We start from the raw sequence: 18,535 nt of genomic DNA on the forward strand, positions 1-18,535 counted from the left end.
CCAGTGGGACATTTTCGAGCAACGTTGGCAGATCATTCTGTAGAAACGCGATGTATGTTGCAGCTGTTTGGGCCCCTGCAATGAAGTGAGGACCAATGAGGTGGTCGCCAATGATTCCGCACCATACATTTACAGTACACGGTCGCTGTCGCTCTACCTGTCTGAGCCAGCGAGGATTGTCCACAGACCAGTAATGCATGTTCCGTAGATTCACTGCCCCATGGTTTGTGAAACCCACTTCATCGGTAAACAGGTAGAACTGCAACAACGCATTCTCTGTTAATGCCTACTGACAGAATTGCACTCGAAGATTAAAGTCATCACCATGTAATTGGTGATGTAGCGACACATGAAACGGGTGAAAGCGGTGACGATGCAGTATGCGCATGACACTACTTTGACTCAGTCCACCGGCTCTCGCAATGACCCGTGTACTCACGTGTGGGTTCATGGCAACAGCAGCTAACACACCAACTGCACCCGCTTCTCCTGTGGCGGGCCTGTTATGGACCCGTTTGCGTGCTACGACCATACCTGTTGCATACAGTTGGCGGTAGATGTTTTGCAATGTACGCGGCATGTTGGATGCTCTCTTTCTGGGTACTTTTCTGCATACACCCTGCAGGCTTCAGCTGCATTTCGTCGACACTCGCCATAGATGAGTATCATCTCCGCCTTTTCAGAGTTCGAATACACTATGGTCACAGTTCCTACAACACTACACTATCACAGACGTCTGGTAACACGGTGTACTACAGTTGGTCTGCGTGCGGAGACGAATGCAGAAGAACAATAGCAGCAAGCGCTGCATGCGGACACTGCGACAGCTAGACCAAACCACAACAGTGCACTACAGCCACACTCGTAAACACGGTCATCATCGTAAACATGTCCCTGCAGATGCTGCTCGCCGACCGTGGCCCGTGTTTGTTATAACACGCAACTGAACATCGGAGGTTTCAAGTGTCAACTTTAGGTTACAATATCTCTGGATGTAATTAACATTTTACAATGCAACAAACAGCACTGATTACGTATTTGTTTATATGTTCATATGTGCTAACAAAACTAATGTAGTTCCATTTAAAAAAACGTAGGTTTGTGTTAAAAAACATACTTCCGTGCATTTTTTTATGGTTTGTATTAACCAATTACACTAGCCCCTCTCCTCACGTTTGGTCTGTGGAATCGGTTCGTCAGTATTTGATGTGGTTTATGAAATATATCCAGCAGTAACGTTAGGTGACTCACCCTGTAGATGTTGACTTTGACAATATTGGTATATCAGAGCACCACTTAAATAATTTGACAATTCAGAGGCTTCCTTTACCAGAATACAGATTGGCTGGCTGTTTTTCAAGGAGTGAGGGCGTGGCCATGTACATAAAAAACAGTATTCCATTTGAGTCCATAGACGTGTCATGGCACTGCACTGAATAGATATTTTGATGTTGTGCAGGGGCAGTTGAATTTAGTCAAACTGAACTTCTAATTGTTGTTGTTAATAGGTCCCCTAACTCTGACTTCAGATCATTTCTGCTCATACTACAGAGGGTTCTTAGTTCACTTTATAGGAAGTACAAAAAATTAGTTACGTGTGGTGACTTCCATATGAACTTTGTATGTGATTGTGCAAGAAAAAGGATGCTGGAAGATCTCCTTAATTCATATGACCTGACACACACTGTGTTTTTTGCAACCAGGGTGCAGGGAACAGTAGCACAGCCACAGACAATATTTTTATTCATTCTTCATTACTAGATGCACATTCTGTTAGTAAAAGGATGAATGGCCTTTCAGACCATGATACACAAATTTTACATGATACACAAATATTATATATAATTACAAACTATGTAGAAAAGCTAATCCAACAGCAACAGAGTTTTTAAACTTATTTAAGGGACAAGAGTAGCAGATGTTTATAGCACCGATAACATACACAACAAATTTAATGCTTTCCTTACACATTTCTCATGCTCTTTGAAAGTTTCTTTCTATTTTAACATTCTAAACAGGGTACTAGCAGTAAAAGGCAGCTGGGGTGGCTGACTACTGGGATAATGATATCATGTGGCACAAAGTGGGAATTATATCAAAATGTTATAAGTAGTCAAAATCGAGCTACAGCAGCCTATTACAAACAGCATAGTAAGGTGCTTAAAAAATGTTACCAGGAAGGCAAAGAGTATGTGGTAGGCAAATAGAATAGTTAATTCACAGGATAAAATTAAAACCAAATGGTCAGTTGTGAAGGAAGTGTCTGGTCAGCAGCACAAGGTCAACAATATAAAGTCAGTTCATAGTAAAATTATTTCTGTATATCAGATATATGTACAGTATTTAACACTCACTTTCTGAGAATTGCTGGTGAATTAAATAAAAACATAGTTTCTACAGGGAATCATATACCTCTTGGAAAATGCCTTTCCGAGGCTGATATCTGAAATACTCCTCTGTGATACTGACAAGGGTGTGATTGAGTCAATAATTAAATCACTGAAGAGTAAGGACTCTCATGGATATGATGGCGTACTTAGAAGAATATTGAAGTATTGTGCTACACATGTTAGCCCTGTACTTAGCCATATTTGTAATTTTTCCTTTAACCCAGATAACCCTGACGTCCTTCTGGAAGGACAGCATCACTCACTGTTGAAATTATTTATTATTGCGAATAACACATTGTTGCAACGGACTGTGACGCATTGTTATATGAAGTAGGCCGAGTCAGTTGCGCGCTGCGACAGTCAGTTTGCCGCTGTCGTTCATACTGAGTGAGAAACTGTGTCTTGAAAATAGAGCCTATTTTACCATGGACGAACTGACCGACCTTGTCATCGATGTGTATGTATATTTTCTTTCATATTGCATCAATAATTCTGAAACTTGTCATATAATATCTTCAAGAATTAACCTATATTATTTATGGGTTCATATTACGATTCAAAGTTTTCGTTAGTTGTAATTCAATTATGTTTTCAACCGTCCTTCCAGAAGGATGTCAGGGTAATATGTTGTCATTTTGTATTCACAGAAAATGATGTACACTGATGGAACTTTTGGACATGTTAGGATCAAAAGATGAGGAAATACCTAACACTGGCATATGTAGTAAGGATTATGAAACGAAAGGTATGGGGTATGGGGTGGTAATGACTTATGTTGACCAGTTACTTCCACATGTTCTATATCAAATATGCTTTGATAACCTCTTTACCAGCGTTGAACTACTACATGACCTAGAAGAGAGGGGCGTGGAAGCAACAGGAACAATAAGAGGAAACAGAGCTAAGAATTGTACTCTATCATATGTATATAAAATGATAAAAGAAAATAGAGGATCATATGAAGTTTGTTCTGACTCAGCATCCAGGATTTCCATTGTACGTTGGAATGACAACAATGTTGTTACTGTAGCCACTAACTTTGACAGAGTGCAACCACTATGCTCTATGGCAAGATTTTCCACAGAACAAAAGAAAAGGATTAGCGTGCCTCAACCTAATTTATTACACTCCTACAATATTCATATGGGAGGCATAGATCGAGCTGACCAAAATGTATCCCTATATAGATGCTCTGTAAGAGGGAAAAAGTGGTACTTCCCGATCATTGCACATTTTATAGTTATTGCAGAGCAAAATGCCTGGGATCTTTACACGCACAACGAAGAACCCATAGATCATCTGACATTTCGTCGTCGAATTGTCACTGCAATTCTTGAAAGTAACAGAAGAGTCACTACCAGCAGAGGACGTCCTAGTAAGAGGGCAAAACTATATTCTAGATTTGATGGAAGAGAACATTAGGTTGCTGAATTACCAATGGACGAGATAACAAAAAAGAAGAAGCAGCTGAAATGTCGAAGTTGCCACAAAAAAAACTACTACTATGTGCGTAAAATGTGAAGAACCACTTCATGTTTGTTGCTTTTTGTCTTATCATACTAGTGCATAAAATGTGTATAGGTTATTTTCTTTGTTTTTTGTATTTACTAGCTGTTTTAGCCCATAATTCAAATTTATTTATGTTTATTTGAAAGTATAAAAACCAAAACAAGTTAATTGTGCAATGTCATATACTTTAAAAACATGTTCCCTTATTGTCCTGACATCGTCCTGGAAGGACGCCCATTTTTGGAAATACTAAATAAAAATAAATACTCAAAATTGTTTTTACTTTCTTCCTTACAACCTTGTGAATCATTGTAGATAAGATATAAATCAATTTTGAAAAACAAATAATTCAGGACTATTTGGGTTAATAATGGTCACTTTCCTGAACGATTAAAGTATTCAGTAGTAAAGCTGCTTCATAAAAAGGAAGAAAGGGATAATGCAGACAATTTTAGACCTATTTCTATGCCATTAGTGTTTGCTAGAGTTATTGAAAAGACTGTATGTAAGGATAATTGATCATTTTATTTCACGTAATTTGCTATCAACTGCACAGTTCTGTTTTAGAAGTGGTTCAGCAACTGAAAACGCTATATTCTCTTTTCTCTGTGAGGTACTGGATGGATTACAAAAAACGTTTCAAATGCTAGGCACCTTTTTTTATTTAATTACGGTGTTTGTGCTGATCACAAAATATTGCTCCAGAAGTTGGACCATTATGGAATACGGGGAATAGTTCACAATTAGTTTACCTCTTACTTTAACAACAGACAGCAAAAGGTCATTATCTACAGAGTTCTGAATGGCTATGATGTGGGGTCTGAGTGGGGCACAGTCAACTGGGGGTGGGGATGCCCCAGGGATCAGTGCTGGGGCCACTCCTGTTCCTTATTTAAATAAATGATATGCCCTCTAGTCTTACAGGTAATTCTAAAATGTTTCTGTTTGGTGACGACACTAGCTTGGTAGTGAAGGATGTTGTGTGCAGCACTGGCACTGTTTCAAAAAGTGCAGTTCATGACATACGCTCCTGGAAATGGAAAAAAGAACACATTGACACCGGTGTGTCAGACCCACCATACTTGCTCCGGACACTGCGAGAGGGCTGTACAAGCAATGATCACACGCACGGCACAGCGGACACACCAGGAACCGCGGTGTTGGCCGTCGAATGGCGCTAGCTGCGCAGCATTTATGCACCGCCGCCGTCAGTGTCGGCCAGTTTGCCGTGGCATACGGAGCTCCATCGCAGTCTTTAACACTGGTAGCATGCCGCGACAGCATGGACGTGAACCGTATGTGCAGTTGACGGACTTTGAGCGAGGGCGTATAGTGGGCATGCGGGAGGCCGGGTGGACGTACCGCCGAATTGCTCAACACGTGGGGCATGAGGTCTCCACAGTACATCGATGTTGTCGCCAGTGGTCGGCGGAAGGTGCACGTGCCCGTCGACCTGGGACCGGACCGCAGCGACGCACGGATGCACGCCAAGACCGTAGGATCCTACGCAGTGCCGTAGGGGACCGCACCGCCACTTCCCAGCAAATTAGGGACACTGTTGCTCCTGGGGTATCGGCGAGGACCATTCGCAACCGTCTCCACGAAGCTGGGCTACGGTCCCGCACACCGTTAGGCCGTCTTCCGCTCACGCCCCAACATCGTGCAGCCCGCCTCCAGTGGTGTCGCGACAGGCACAAATGGAGACGTGTCTTCTTCAGCGATGAGAGTCGCTTCTGCCTTGGTGCCAATGATGGTCGTATGCGTGTTTGGCGCCGTGCAGGTGAGCGCCACAATCAGGACTGCATACGACCGAGGCACACAGGGCCAACACCCGGCGTCATGGTGTGGGGAGCGATCTCCTACACTGGCCGTACACCACTGGTGATCGTCGAGGGGACACTGAATAGTGCACGGTACATCCAAACCGTCATCGAACCCATCGTTCTACCGTTCCTAGACCGGCAAGGGAACTTGCTGTTCCAACAGGACAATACACGTCCGCATGTATCCCGTGCCACCCAACGTGCTCTAGAAGGTGTAAGTCAACTACCCTGGCCAGCAAGATCTCCGGATCTGTCCCCCATTGAGCATGTTTGGGACTGGATGAAGCGTCGTCTCACGCGGTCTGCACGTCCAGCACGAACGCTGGTCCAACTGAGGCGCCAGGTGGAAATGGCATGGCAAGCCGTTCCACAGGACTACATCCAGCATCTCTACGATCGTCTCCATGGGAGAATAGCAGCCTGTATTGCTGCGAAAGGTGGATATACACTGTACTAGTGCCGACATTGTGCATGCTCTGTTGCCTGTGTCTATGTGCCTGTGGTTCTGTCAGTGTGATCATGTGATGTATCTGACCCCAGGAATGTGTCAATAAAGTTTCCCCTTCCTGGGACAATGAATTCACGGTGTTCTTATTTCAATTTCCAGGAGTGTAAGTTCATGGCTTGTACAAAATAAATCACAGTAAGACTCAGTTTTAACAGTTTCTAATATATAATTCAACAAAACCCGAAGTTTTAATTTCACAGAATGGGCATATGATTAGTGAAACTGAACAGTTCAAATTCCTTGGTGTTCAGACAGATAGCAAGCTGTCATGGAAAGCCCACATTCAGGATCTCGTTCAAAGACTTACTGCTGCCATTTTTACAATTCGAATGGTATCTGAAGCAAGTGATAGACTCACACAAGAAGTAGTCTACTTTGCTTATTTTCATTTGCTTATGGCGTACAGTATTATTTTTTGGGGTAACTCTTCCCCTTCTCAAAGAATATTTTTGGCTGAGAAACAGCAGAAATCCAATCTGCATTTGAATCACACTCCCTCAACTCTTGTGCAGAAAGGTGTGCAGCATACTGCTGCATCTATTTCCAATAAGCTACCACAAGAATTCAAAAGTCTTAGAAGTAATACATGTGCTTTCAAATCCTAACTGAAGAGTTTCCTCATGGGTCACTTCTCCTATTTTGTCGAGGAATTTCTCGAAAAATTAAGCCGATTCCTGTGTTATATTGTTGATTGTATTTACATAAACTTATGGCTTGTCTTTTTTGGGTTCATAAACATTTTATTTTATCTGTTATTACTTTTATGTTGTAATTTCACGTACTGACACATTCCATGACCTTTGAGATTTGCTCCTCAATTTGGTCCTACAGAACTAGATGTGTAAAATAAATAAAAAAATGAAATGTAGAGAAATCATATACATATGGCAAGCTGCATGTCTATACTACCATATCAACAGTACAACACAGGGATTGGCTTCATTTTTGCAAGAGCTCTGACAGATTATAAGGAGTGATCCATAAGTAAATTCTTCAGTTTAGACTTGAAAGTGCATGGATTACTGCTAATATTTTTAGTTCTTATGCCTGTTGAAAATGGATGCAGTAAAATGCTGCATGCCCTTCTGCACAAGAGTCAAGGAGATGGGATCCAAACGCAGATCGGATTTATGCCTAGTATTGACAGAGTGCAGAGTGAAAGCTTTTAACTATTGTGAATATAAGTTCATACTGTTTACAATAAATGACATTAAAGAAAATATATATTATTGGGAGACCAATGTCAGAATGCCCAGATTCTGAAACAGGAGTCGACAAGAGGTTCGTGAACTTATACTACATACTCCTCAAACTACCTATTTCTTGGACAAAAATACTTTTTGTGAATGGAGGAGTAACCCCAGAATACCATACCATGTGTCATAAGTAAATGAAAATAAACAATCAAGACTAAGTTTCATGTTGGACTATCACTTATTTCATACATTGTGTACATGTCTCCAGCCACTAAGCAAGCAATGAAAACGATGTTTGAAAAAAGTTTTCCTCTGAAAGTAATACATTTTTAACAGAAGTCTCCAATAAAACCATGGATTACCGAAAGAATAATTGTATCTTGTACGAAAAAAAAGGAACACTACATTTCAGCCAGAAACATCTCTAATGTTTATGATGTAGCTCATTACAGGAAATACTGCAGAATAACAAGCAAAGTAATTCAGATATCTAAGCAAATGCACTACGAGAAGAAGATAGCAACATTAGGCAACTAAATAAAAACAGTATGGGATATAGTGGAGGAGGAGACTGGTAAAACTATAATGGAACAGGAGCCGATAGCTTTAAGCATAGATGATACACTGCAAACAGGTGTGTGTAGTGTGGCAAATCTCTTTAGCAAGTAAATCTCTGATGCTAAAAGCAAAGGATTGGCAGGGTCAGTAAATAATGCCCTACAATACCTGAGATTAGTCTTTACTAATAAATTGAGTTACATTTTCTTCGCCAAAAGAAATAGCATACATACTAAAAATCTTTAAAATCAGAGCATTCTAGTGGTTACGATAAAACATCAACAAAGTTAATTAACCCTTTTGCAGCTGTGGGTGTGTATACACATCCTGCTACGCCATTTCCCCATGTGCTGTGGTTAGCGTACATTTGTCACTTGGATTTTCCTACAGTGCTATGGACTTCTGTATGCTTCCTGAACCACTGACCTCTCACTGCTATGAATGAGTGACATCCATGTATCTGTGAACAAAAAAGTTTTGAGTATTTATCATTCAACACATGTGCCTCACTAGATGCTATCATTTGCAAAAAACTTTGTTTTGATATCTTGAATCATTTATGAGATATGAGGACTGTTATTACCATGTGATCTGTGATGTGCAATGACGTGAAAGGCTGCACTGCAAGTGACCATCCGTTGGATATGAAACCCAATAACTTTAAAATAAAACGAGATATCATTCGCTCTCAATTTAAAATTAAGTTTTGATATCTTATCTACATTTCATTCCCTGCAATGTATGAGCTAAAATGAACCATACGCAAAGTTTACACAGTGTGTATTTACCTCTCCAAACTCTTTAAAACTGGGTGCAATGTTGCACTTAATTTGATGCAGCACAGTATGTATGTTGAATAATGAGAAGAAATTCAGTACTGTATCAAATGAATTAATTTGCTCAACTGATTAATTCTGAGAGGTTATCGGACCAAACAGCGAGGTCATCAGTCCCGCGATTTCAAAGTTAGTCAGAAGAAAGACGGTCCACCAAAAGTGGACGGATCCAGTCAGGGGCGTCAATTATAACATAATAAACATTAACAGGGTTGCCTCAAGTTTCTCCAAGTGAAATTCCCTGATTTCCAGAGAAGTTTTAGCATTTTTCCCTGACAAACTTTGAAATCTCAAGGGTAAGTTAAGACATAAGTTGACAATCTGTCTTGTGCAGCTACGATACAAGAAACAATAGTGCAAGCAAGGAAATAATTAAAAAACTTGCAAGTAGATGGCGTTTCCTGATGCGAGCAAACATCTTCAGTACTAACATCAATATCTTTCATAATGAACTGTTTTTAGATGGAGAAAGCAAGCCAAATGGCATGTGTGTTTCATTAAGACCAATGATGTTATTTTATTTCAATAAAACAAAACACATTTGGTGACAAAAATACGCATTTCCTTGGAGTCACAAGACAGATTTAAAATACCTTCACTGACTTCAGAAATAACCTCAGAAACAAGTATGTCTCTTCTTTCAAGAGTATAAGGCAGGGAAGAATTGTGTAAACCAACACTGTAGGTGACTGCCTGTAAAGTGTTGGTTCTGCTATGTTCATTACTGTCGGTTATTACCCACTGTGGTATATCTATTATTTTACATGTATTTTGCGATTTTTCTATCGAGAAATACATAAGTACATAGCGTACAAACCACCAGCGACTGACAATGTTCTTCCTGTTATCGTCCATACTTTTTAACATATGAACTACTTCTGAAGTGCCAAAAGGTACTATAACAAATAAATTGTCTAAGAATGCCACACTGTACAATTTACTCGTGGTGAGACAGTCACTATTCCTGAAATCCATCACCCATGGCCTCTGGCCTGCTGAGGGTCACTGCAGTCCTGGCTGCAAGGATAAATCATGAAAATCCGCTGCATTACACCACACACAGACAGACCTGGCCTGTGGGCAGGTTGGTGATACTAGATACAGCGGGCAAGGCCTGCACATTAATGGAAACTGAATGGCTTCGGATCAGCACACCCGATCCATTACAGATACCTGCAGAAACAGCCTGTAGTTTTGGCCTGTCACAGAAATCCATTCATGTGGCCAGCTATTCATGAGCCACAGGTGGCATGTTGATGAAATGAGACCACGGTGATCAATCATGCAACATGTAACTTGTTCAAATACTCTGAGAATCAATAATAATGAGGATAGGTAGCAACTCACTATAAAGATGATTGCTGAGCTGCAGATAGGCATGTAGAAAAGACAATCACACTCTCACCACCAAATTTTCAGCCATGGCTTTTGTCAGAAAATGAGAGCGCACACACATTCACACAATCACTCTGACACAACTCATGCACATATGACCGCCATCTCCGGCCACTGTGTCTACAGTCTCTGAGAATCAGATCCAAACACCACTCATGCTTCCCTGCATCTCGTCAGCAGCTGCTAAGCTAGCGGCAAGAAGTGGTGGCAGCACTGACTGCAAGCTGAAGGGAGTGGTAGGGAGGAGAGAAGCAGTAGTAATGAGGGAGTAGGGAAGTGGTGCACGTGCTCAGTAGCACCCAGCCAGTGACAATGCATGACACCTCAGTAAACAACCATTTAACCTACTGAAACAAAAGTGAGATTTTTCCATTGTTCTTTTTTTTTTTCAAATTTCCCTTATATTCCCCTGATGCATTTGAAATTCCCTGCTATTCCCTGATTTCCAGAACCTATGGCAACCATGATTAAACACACGCAGTAAAAGGTATAAAAGTTACATGTTTAAAAGGGTCATAGACAGAGAAGACTGGAAGAGAAGTCTCAACCACAACCAACCTGCCTCTGCTCAAAGACTAAAGTAGAAACTTACAAGTGGAAATAAAAGCCACTTTCACAGAGGAAACTGAGAACCAGTTCAGTCAACCGAGAATCATTTGCTAATATTAAATTTAAGGAATCAGGAAGACTATACTTAGCACGAAGGGCCGAAAGAAGGAGACATTCCATCACTATGTGAGATATTGTCAGTCTGGCTCCACAAACACATTGTGGGGGTGGGTCGTTACGCAGGAGGAAATAATGGGTGAGTCTGGTATGACCAATGCGTAAACAGCATAAAACAGTGGACTCCTTCAGAGAGGAGTGGAAGGAAGAGCGCCAAATTGCAGTAGACTCCTTGACTGCGCGGAGTTTATTACTATAAGAAGTAGTGCACCAGATGTCATAATATTTTTGGGCAAAGAGAGATTTGATGTAGATCCGCATATCTGCAGCGAAAATCATGAAAGAAATTGGGGGGGGGGGGGGGGGGAGAGAAGGGAGGTAAGTATCTGCTCTTCTAGCCAAACAATCACCCAATCAATTGCCTGGTATGCTCACATGACTTGGGATCCAGAGAAAGACAACAGAACAGGCAGCATAGCCAAGGGTAGACAGGAGGTCATGGATAGCACATACCAAAGGGTGATGAGAGTAGCATCGGTTGATAGCCTGCAGACTTCTCACTGAGTCTGAACAAATTAAAACACAGTGGAAAGAGGCCTGAAAAACAAAAACGAGGGCTCTGTAAATGGCTAGAAGCTCCACTGTGAACACGCTCCATGATCCCAGCAATAAATGGTGTTCTAAGCCAGTAGGAAATTTGAAATCATATCCCACCTTATCCATTGTCTTAGAACCATCAGTGTAAAAGATGATGGCACCCTGGAACTCTGCAAGGATGGCACATACAAGACGCCGGAAAACCCTAGAAGCAACAGAGATCGGTCCTAATCCATGGTCTAGGCACCAAACAAGGAGGGAGGGAGGGGGGGGGGGGGGGTGTATGGGAGGAAAGACATGGGCTGCATTACAGTGAGTGGAGATGGAGATTCCAACAGAGAGAAGTGAGACACATGCCAACCAGCAATCCCACCCATTGGCGGGTGTCAGGAGGGAGACATCCCTCATTCGCAAAGAGCACAGGGTACACGAGATGGTCAGGGAATTGGTGAATGGCGATTGCGTATGAAACCAGGAGTTGGCTCCATTGTATGGGGAAGGGGGAATCACCTCTTCTGTAACGAGACTATCAACAAAACTAGCGCAAAAGGCACCAATAGCCAGATGCACCCCATAATGGTGAACAGGGTCAATCAGTTTCAAAGTGGAAGGAGCTGCTGAGCCATAAACCATAATCTAGTCTGGACAAGACGAGACCACAGCAAAGATGGAGAACAGTGGAATAGTCTGCACCCCAAGATGTGTGGGCCAGGAGGCAGAGAGCATTAAGCCTCCGCATACATGCAGTCTTTAGGTGGCAAATGCGGGGCACCCATGTCAGCTTGTTATCAAAAATAAGGCCCAAGAAACTGGATTGCTACAACACAGAAGAGCTAGTCAACTAAATGAAGTTCTGGATTGGGGTGTACGGTGGATTGACGACAAAAATGCATAACCTGCGTTTTGGAGGGAGAAAACTGGAAACCATGGGAGGTGGCCCACACACAGGCCCATTGGATTGCACCTTGATCCGGCGCACAGCAGATGCTATTGAGTGGGAGCTGCACCAGATGCAAAAATGTCTATGTACAATGCCGGGTAACCAGAGGCCCAACAGAGGTCACAAGTCTATTGATGGCAATGAGGAAGAGAGTGACACTTAGCACACAACCCTGTGGGATACCGTTCTCTTTAATCCTAGGGGTGCTGAGTAAAGTGCCACTAGAACCCGGAAGAGCCGGTGAAATAAAAGCTCACAGATAAAAGTCAAAAGGGGACCAAGGAACCCCCAGTCGTGGAGAGTAAGTGAAATGTGATGGCGCCAAGCCATGTCGTACGCCTTATGTAGGTCGAAAAAAGAGCATGACAAGGTGCCAGCAGTGAGTAAAAGCCTGCCAGAGAGCTGATTCCTATCTGAGTAAATGGTCAATTTGAGATTGTCCTGACCGGAAGCCACAGTGATACGGGGGCAAAAGGCCTCGAGATTCAAGTATCCAACATAATCTGAAGCTGGCCATCCTCTCAAGCAGTTTACATAGGCTAATTGGACAGTAGCTGTTGAGAGACTGGGTTCTTCCTGGGCTTAAGGGTGGGGATAAGTATACTGTCTCGCCATTGTGACGGAAAAGCACCCCTCAGCCAAATGCAGTTGAAGACCCTGAGGAGGAGTTGCCTCCGGGGAACGTCAAAGTGTTCAATAATCTGGTTGTGAATGAAATCCGGGCCTGCGGCCACGTCTCATGAAGAGGTTGGTTGGTTTAAAAGGAGGGGGAGGGGGGGGGAGGGGAGGGGGGACCAAACAGTGAGGTCATGGGTCCCTTGCTACAGTAAAATAATTACACAAGGGAAAAAAGAAAAGAAAGGAGGCACACAGCACAATAACAGAAGAAAGGAAAAACCAGAAAATGACAAAAGGACAACCAACACTACTATGGACAAAACAGGAAAAAAAACACAGAGAATCAAGAAACAGGTACAAGGGGTAAAAACAAGAGAGCAGCGACCGTGGCTGGCCGACCACGAAAATAAAAAGGAAATGCCAGCCACTCTGTGACACATTAAAACATCCACCCTAAAAGCATTAGAATGGAGAACACAAAGAGATAAAGGACATGTGCCAAAACTTATACAGAATGATAAAACCCACCATCACATACAAAATATAAGAATAAATTAGCCGCTGAGGCTTTGTCAGCTAAAATTAATGGCAATTGGTCCGGTAACTGAAGAGTCTGTTGCAGGACAGCCAAAGAAGGACAACTCACCAAGATACGGGCCACTGTCAGCTGGGTGCAGAACCAACACTGAGGTGGGTCATCATGGCACAGGAGGTAGCCGTGTGTCACCCAAGCGTGGTCAATGCAGAGCCGGCAGAGAAGCACAGAGTCCCTGCGAGAGGCCTGCATGGAGGACTATCATACATTCATAGTCTCCTTAATGGCAAGCGGTTTGTTGTGTGTGCTGAGGTGATACCATTTCGTCTCCCAAAACTGCAAAACCTTGCAGCATAGTACTGACACACTTCGGTTGCAGAGAAGCCAATCTCCGTAAGCGGTTTATGCATAGCCTGTTTGCCCAGCTTGTCAGCAAGTTTGTTGCCTGGGATTCCAATGTGACCTGGGGTCCCGACAAACACCACTGAATGACTGGACCGTTCCAGGGCATGAATGGACACCTGGGTGGTCACTACCGATGGATGACAAGGGTAGCACTGGTAGACAGCTTGTAGGCTGCTCAAGGAGTCAGTACACAAAAGAAACGACTCCCCAGGGCATGAACAGACGTGCTCAAGAGCACGAGATACAGCCACCAGCTCAGCAGTGAAAACACTGCAGCCATTGGGCAAGGAATGCTGTTCAATATGTCCTCCATGGACATGTGCGAATCCGACGTGAGCATCAGCCATTGAGCCGTCGGTGTAAACCACTTTGTGCCTAAGTACATGTCAAGAATCGAGATGAAGTGGCAGTGGAGAACCGTGGCCTTAGGGCCATGTGAAAGGTCCACACAAAGCAAATGGCTAAGGTGTACACCATGTAGGTGCACATGAATGGACCTCAAGTATAGGTGGTAAAGGACTCCAGTTTGGAAAGAAGGGATTGGACACCAATTGGAAGCCCTGGCCTGGGCCGCCGATGTGGGAGATGAACCACCGTGGGTGGGCAAATGAGATGGTGATTCAGATGTGCAGGAGAACTACGAACGTGTGCAAAGTAAGTGGCCAGCAGTTGTGCTGCCAACCCTGCAATGGAGGGACTCCGACCTCCACAAGGACGCTGGTCACCAGACTCTTCCTAAAAGCTCCTGTCGCTAGGCAAACGCTACAGTGGTGCACTGGGTCGAGTAAACGCAACACTGAGGGCGCCACCAAACAGACTCCCATAGTCAAGGTGAGGGCATTGAGATGCTGCCAGCACTTCTGCTTAAGCTGACAAAGGTGAGGAAGGCAAGACAATCGGGGGTCAAAAACCAGTAGTAAGAATCGATATGTCTCCATGTCTCCACTACAGTGAGTAGACCGTCATTAAGGCAAAATTCTGATTCTGGATGAATGGTATGACGCTGACAGAAGTGCGTAACACATGTCTTTCCAGCCGAAAACTGGAAACCGTGAGCTAGAGCCCATGACTGCACCTTGTGGATGGCTCCCTGTAGGTGCTGGTCAGCAACACCAGTACTGGTGGAGAAATATACGAAATGCAGAAGTTGTCTGCATACAGAGAAGATGAGACGGATGGCCTGGTGGAGAAATATACGAAATGCAGAAGTTGTCTGCATACAGAGAAGATGAGACGGATGGCCTGACAGCTGTTGCTAGACTGTCAATGGCCACTAAAAATAGACACTCAATACAGAGCCCTGAGGGACCCCATTCTCATGGATATGGAGGGAACTAAGGGAGGCGCCGACTTGGACACGGAAAGTACAAAGCGACAGGGAGTTTTGGATAAAAATTGGGAACGGGCCTCGGATATGATGTTGCCAGGTGGTGACATATGCTTTTTCTAAATAAAAAAAAGATGGCAACCACGGATTGGCGTAGGGAAAAGGGTGTTCGGATGGCAAACTCGAGGGACACAAGATTATCAGTGGTAGAGCATCCCCGGCGGAAGCAGCCCTGACATGGAACCAGTGGGCCACATGACTCCAGGACCCAACCCAACTGCCAACACACCACATCTTCCAGTAGCTTACAAAGAACGTTGGTGAGGCTGATGGGCCAACAGCGATCCGCATCAAGCAGGTTTTCACCGGGTTTGAGCACCGGAATGATGCTGCTGTCCTGCCATTGCGATGGAAGGACACCATCGCACCAGATCCGGTTGAAGATGACAAAGAGATGTCGCATGTAGTCAGATGAGAGATGTTTAATCATCTGACTGTGGATTCAATCTGGTCCAGGAGCTGTGTCGGGGCAATATGCAAGGACTGAGGAGTTCCCACTCAGTAAATGGGGTGTTATAGGATTCACTGCGGCACGTAGTGAACGAGAGGACTTTCCCTTCCAGCTGGTCTTTGAGAATGTGAAAGGCTGGCGGGTAATTCTCAAACGCAGAGACTCGAGCTTAGTGCTTGGCAATTGCGTTTGCGTCCGTAGATAACACACAATTTATGTTAACATCGTGAGGGCCTTGTCTAAAGCCCACCTGGGCAGGCATACTTGGGCCTGACACTAGGGCAGTGACAGGAAGATGACTACCACACAGGTTGTCATGTGCTCTCCAGTGGATAGATGGAAGAAGTCCTGGGCTAAAAATTGATAAATCAATGGCCGAATAACTACCATGAGGCACACTGAAATGTGTGGTGGCCACAGTATTTAAGAGGCAGAAGTTGAATTGAGACAGTAAAGTTTCGACATCTCTGCCTCGGCCAGTAAGCACAGTGCCACCCCACAAGGCGTTATGGGCATTAATATCTCCCAAAAGTAGGAAAGGTTTAGGGAGTTTATCAATCAGTGCAGCTAATACATTCAGGGATACTGCACCATCTGGAGGAAGATATACATTGCAGACAGTTATTTCCTGTACTGCCCTTATTCTGACAGCCACAGCTTCAAGAGGGGTTTGAAGGGGGCACAGGTTCACTACAGAAAGTTTAAGACATGAACGCAAACTCCACCTGACACACTATTACAGTCGCTACAGTTCCTGTAGTATCCCTTATAGCTGCGGAGAGCAGGGCACTGCTGGGAACCAGGTTTCCTGGAAGGCAATGCAGAAATCAGGTGTAAAGCTTAACAGTTACCATAGCGCAGCCAGGCAGTGGAAAAAACTGCCGCAATTTCACTGGACGATGATGTCATCATGAGATTGGGAAGGCATGCAGAATTCAATGAGGCAGTTTACGCCTCAGGGTCACCTGCTACCACCAACTTTTTCCCTGACCAGTCTATACCCATTTTGGCTGAGGGCTTGGCGAGACCTAGGTCCTCAGTGGATGCCAGAATCTCCACCTCATCCGCAGATGCAGAGCTTGTGGATAACGGTGGTGTGGGTGCCACCGCAATTCCCTTGGTCTTTGGGACCTTCTTTTTAAATTTCTCTCCCTGCTCCTTGGGTTTCCCTGGATGGGAGGACTTCACTGATTCAGTCTCCGGGACTGAGGATGAGCATGAAGCCCTACAACCAGCTGCTTTTGGGCTCTTCAGCCACTGGCGGGTGTCATCTTTCCCACTAGCAAAAACCTGGGAAGGGAGTGACCCAATGGACCCCTTCCTAACGAGAGGAGACTACGACTTGCGCTTCTCCGCCTCAGAGGTGGGGATTGATAATCCCAATGGTTGGGGGGCTGTTGCTGCCGAAGTAGGTGGTGCGGGAGTGACAGGTAGGGAAGTGCCCCTCACCATCAAGGGGACAGGTGTAGTCTTCTGGTTTTGAGAGGTGACAGGAATGTGAGGAACTGATGGGGCGACAACTGTTCTTGTAGTGGCAGCGTAAAGCAGGTCATAGCCACATGATGTAGGCACTAGAATTTCCTCTTAGCCTCAGTGTAGGTTAGTCAGTCCATGGTCTTATATTCCATGATTTTCCTCTCTGTAAAATCCTGCAGTCTGGCGAGCAAGGCAAATGATGCTCTCCACAGTTGACACAGATCGGAGATGGGGCACATGGAGTATTGGGATGTGATAGACGTCCACAATCTCGGCCTGTGACACTGCAAGTGCAGCGGGGAGATATGGCCGAACTTCCAGCACTTAAAGTATCACGTTCTCTTCAAAGATGAGTGTCGCATATGCCTTCAACCAGACAATAGTCGGAGCTGTGTTTGGAGGCCACCTGGTCAGTCTAAATGCCTTAGACAAACTGTCCAGCGAGTGCAGCAAGGTGGAGATTATCTGATGTTTTGGGGTGGCATTATGTGGGGCCGACGTATGCCGCTGGTGATCATGGAAGGCGCTTTAACAGCTGTATGATACGTGAATGCTGTCCTCCAACCGATAGTCCAACCATTTCGGCAGCATATTGGTGAGGCAATTGTTTTCATGGACGACAATTCGCGCCCTCATCGTGCACATCTTGTGAATGACTTCCTTCAGGATAACGACATTGCTCAACTGGAATGGCCAGCATGTTCTCCAGACATGAACCCTATCGAACATCCCTGGGATAGATTGGAAAGGGCTGTTTATGGATGACGTGACCCACCTACCACTCTGAGGGATCTACACCAAATCGCCGTTGAGGAGTGGGACAATCTGGACCAACAGTGCCTTGATGAACTTTTAGATAGTATGCCACGACGAATACAGGCATGCACCAATGCATGAGGATGTGCTACTAGGTATTATCAATTTATAATGAATAGAAACAGTAACTTTTAATGAAGTTCAGTACAGTCACCTGCATCTTCATTGCACTCTTTCCCTGTATAAGTGAAAGTCAACTCCAAAAACACAACATTCTGCACTACCAATTAAGACTGTGGTTCTGACCACTCATTTTGGATTTTCTCCCTGATGTAAATGTTCACACTTTATTACACTGACAAAGGCAGTAGGCCCTTTAATTAATGTAATTCCCTTTGAGCATATAATATCGGACATAAATAACAATTCAATATCACACACAGACCACTCACATGGATGAATGAAGTAGGAATGTAACAGACATTTCTT

General features: G+C 44.1%; 1 protein-coding gene across 3 annotated transcripts in view; it reads right to left on the reverse strand.

The window, feature by feature from the left end:
* LOC126184728 (uncharacterized) overlaps positions 1-18,535 on the reverse strand; it is a 171,079-nt gene that overhangs the window by 116,029 nt on the left and 36,515 nt on the right. The window contains exon 3 of one of the 3 annotated variants that reach the window (XM_049927263.1): positions 8,350-8,444. The exons of 1 other annotated variant lie outside the window; for it this stretch is intronic. In XM_049927263.1, the coding sequence (XP_049783220.1) occupies positions 8,350-8,351 (2 nt within the window). In that variant the 5' untranslated portion in view covers positions 8,352-8,444. Of the gene's footprint in view, positions 1-8,280; positions 8,445-18,535 lie in introns of all 3 variants that reach the window. One more of the 3 variants, XM_049927262.1, reaches the window with a different exon arrangement.

This window comes from Schistocerca cancellata, chromosome 4 (assembly GCF_023864275.1).
Source record: "Schistocerca cancellata isolate TAMUIC-IGC-003103 chromosome 4, iqSchCanc2.1, whole genome shotgun sequence".
NCBI classification, from domain to species: domain Eukaryota; kingdom Metazoa; phylum Arthropoda; class Insecta; order Orthoptera; family Acrididae; genus Schistocerca; species Schistocerca cancellata.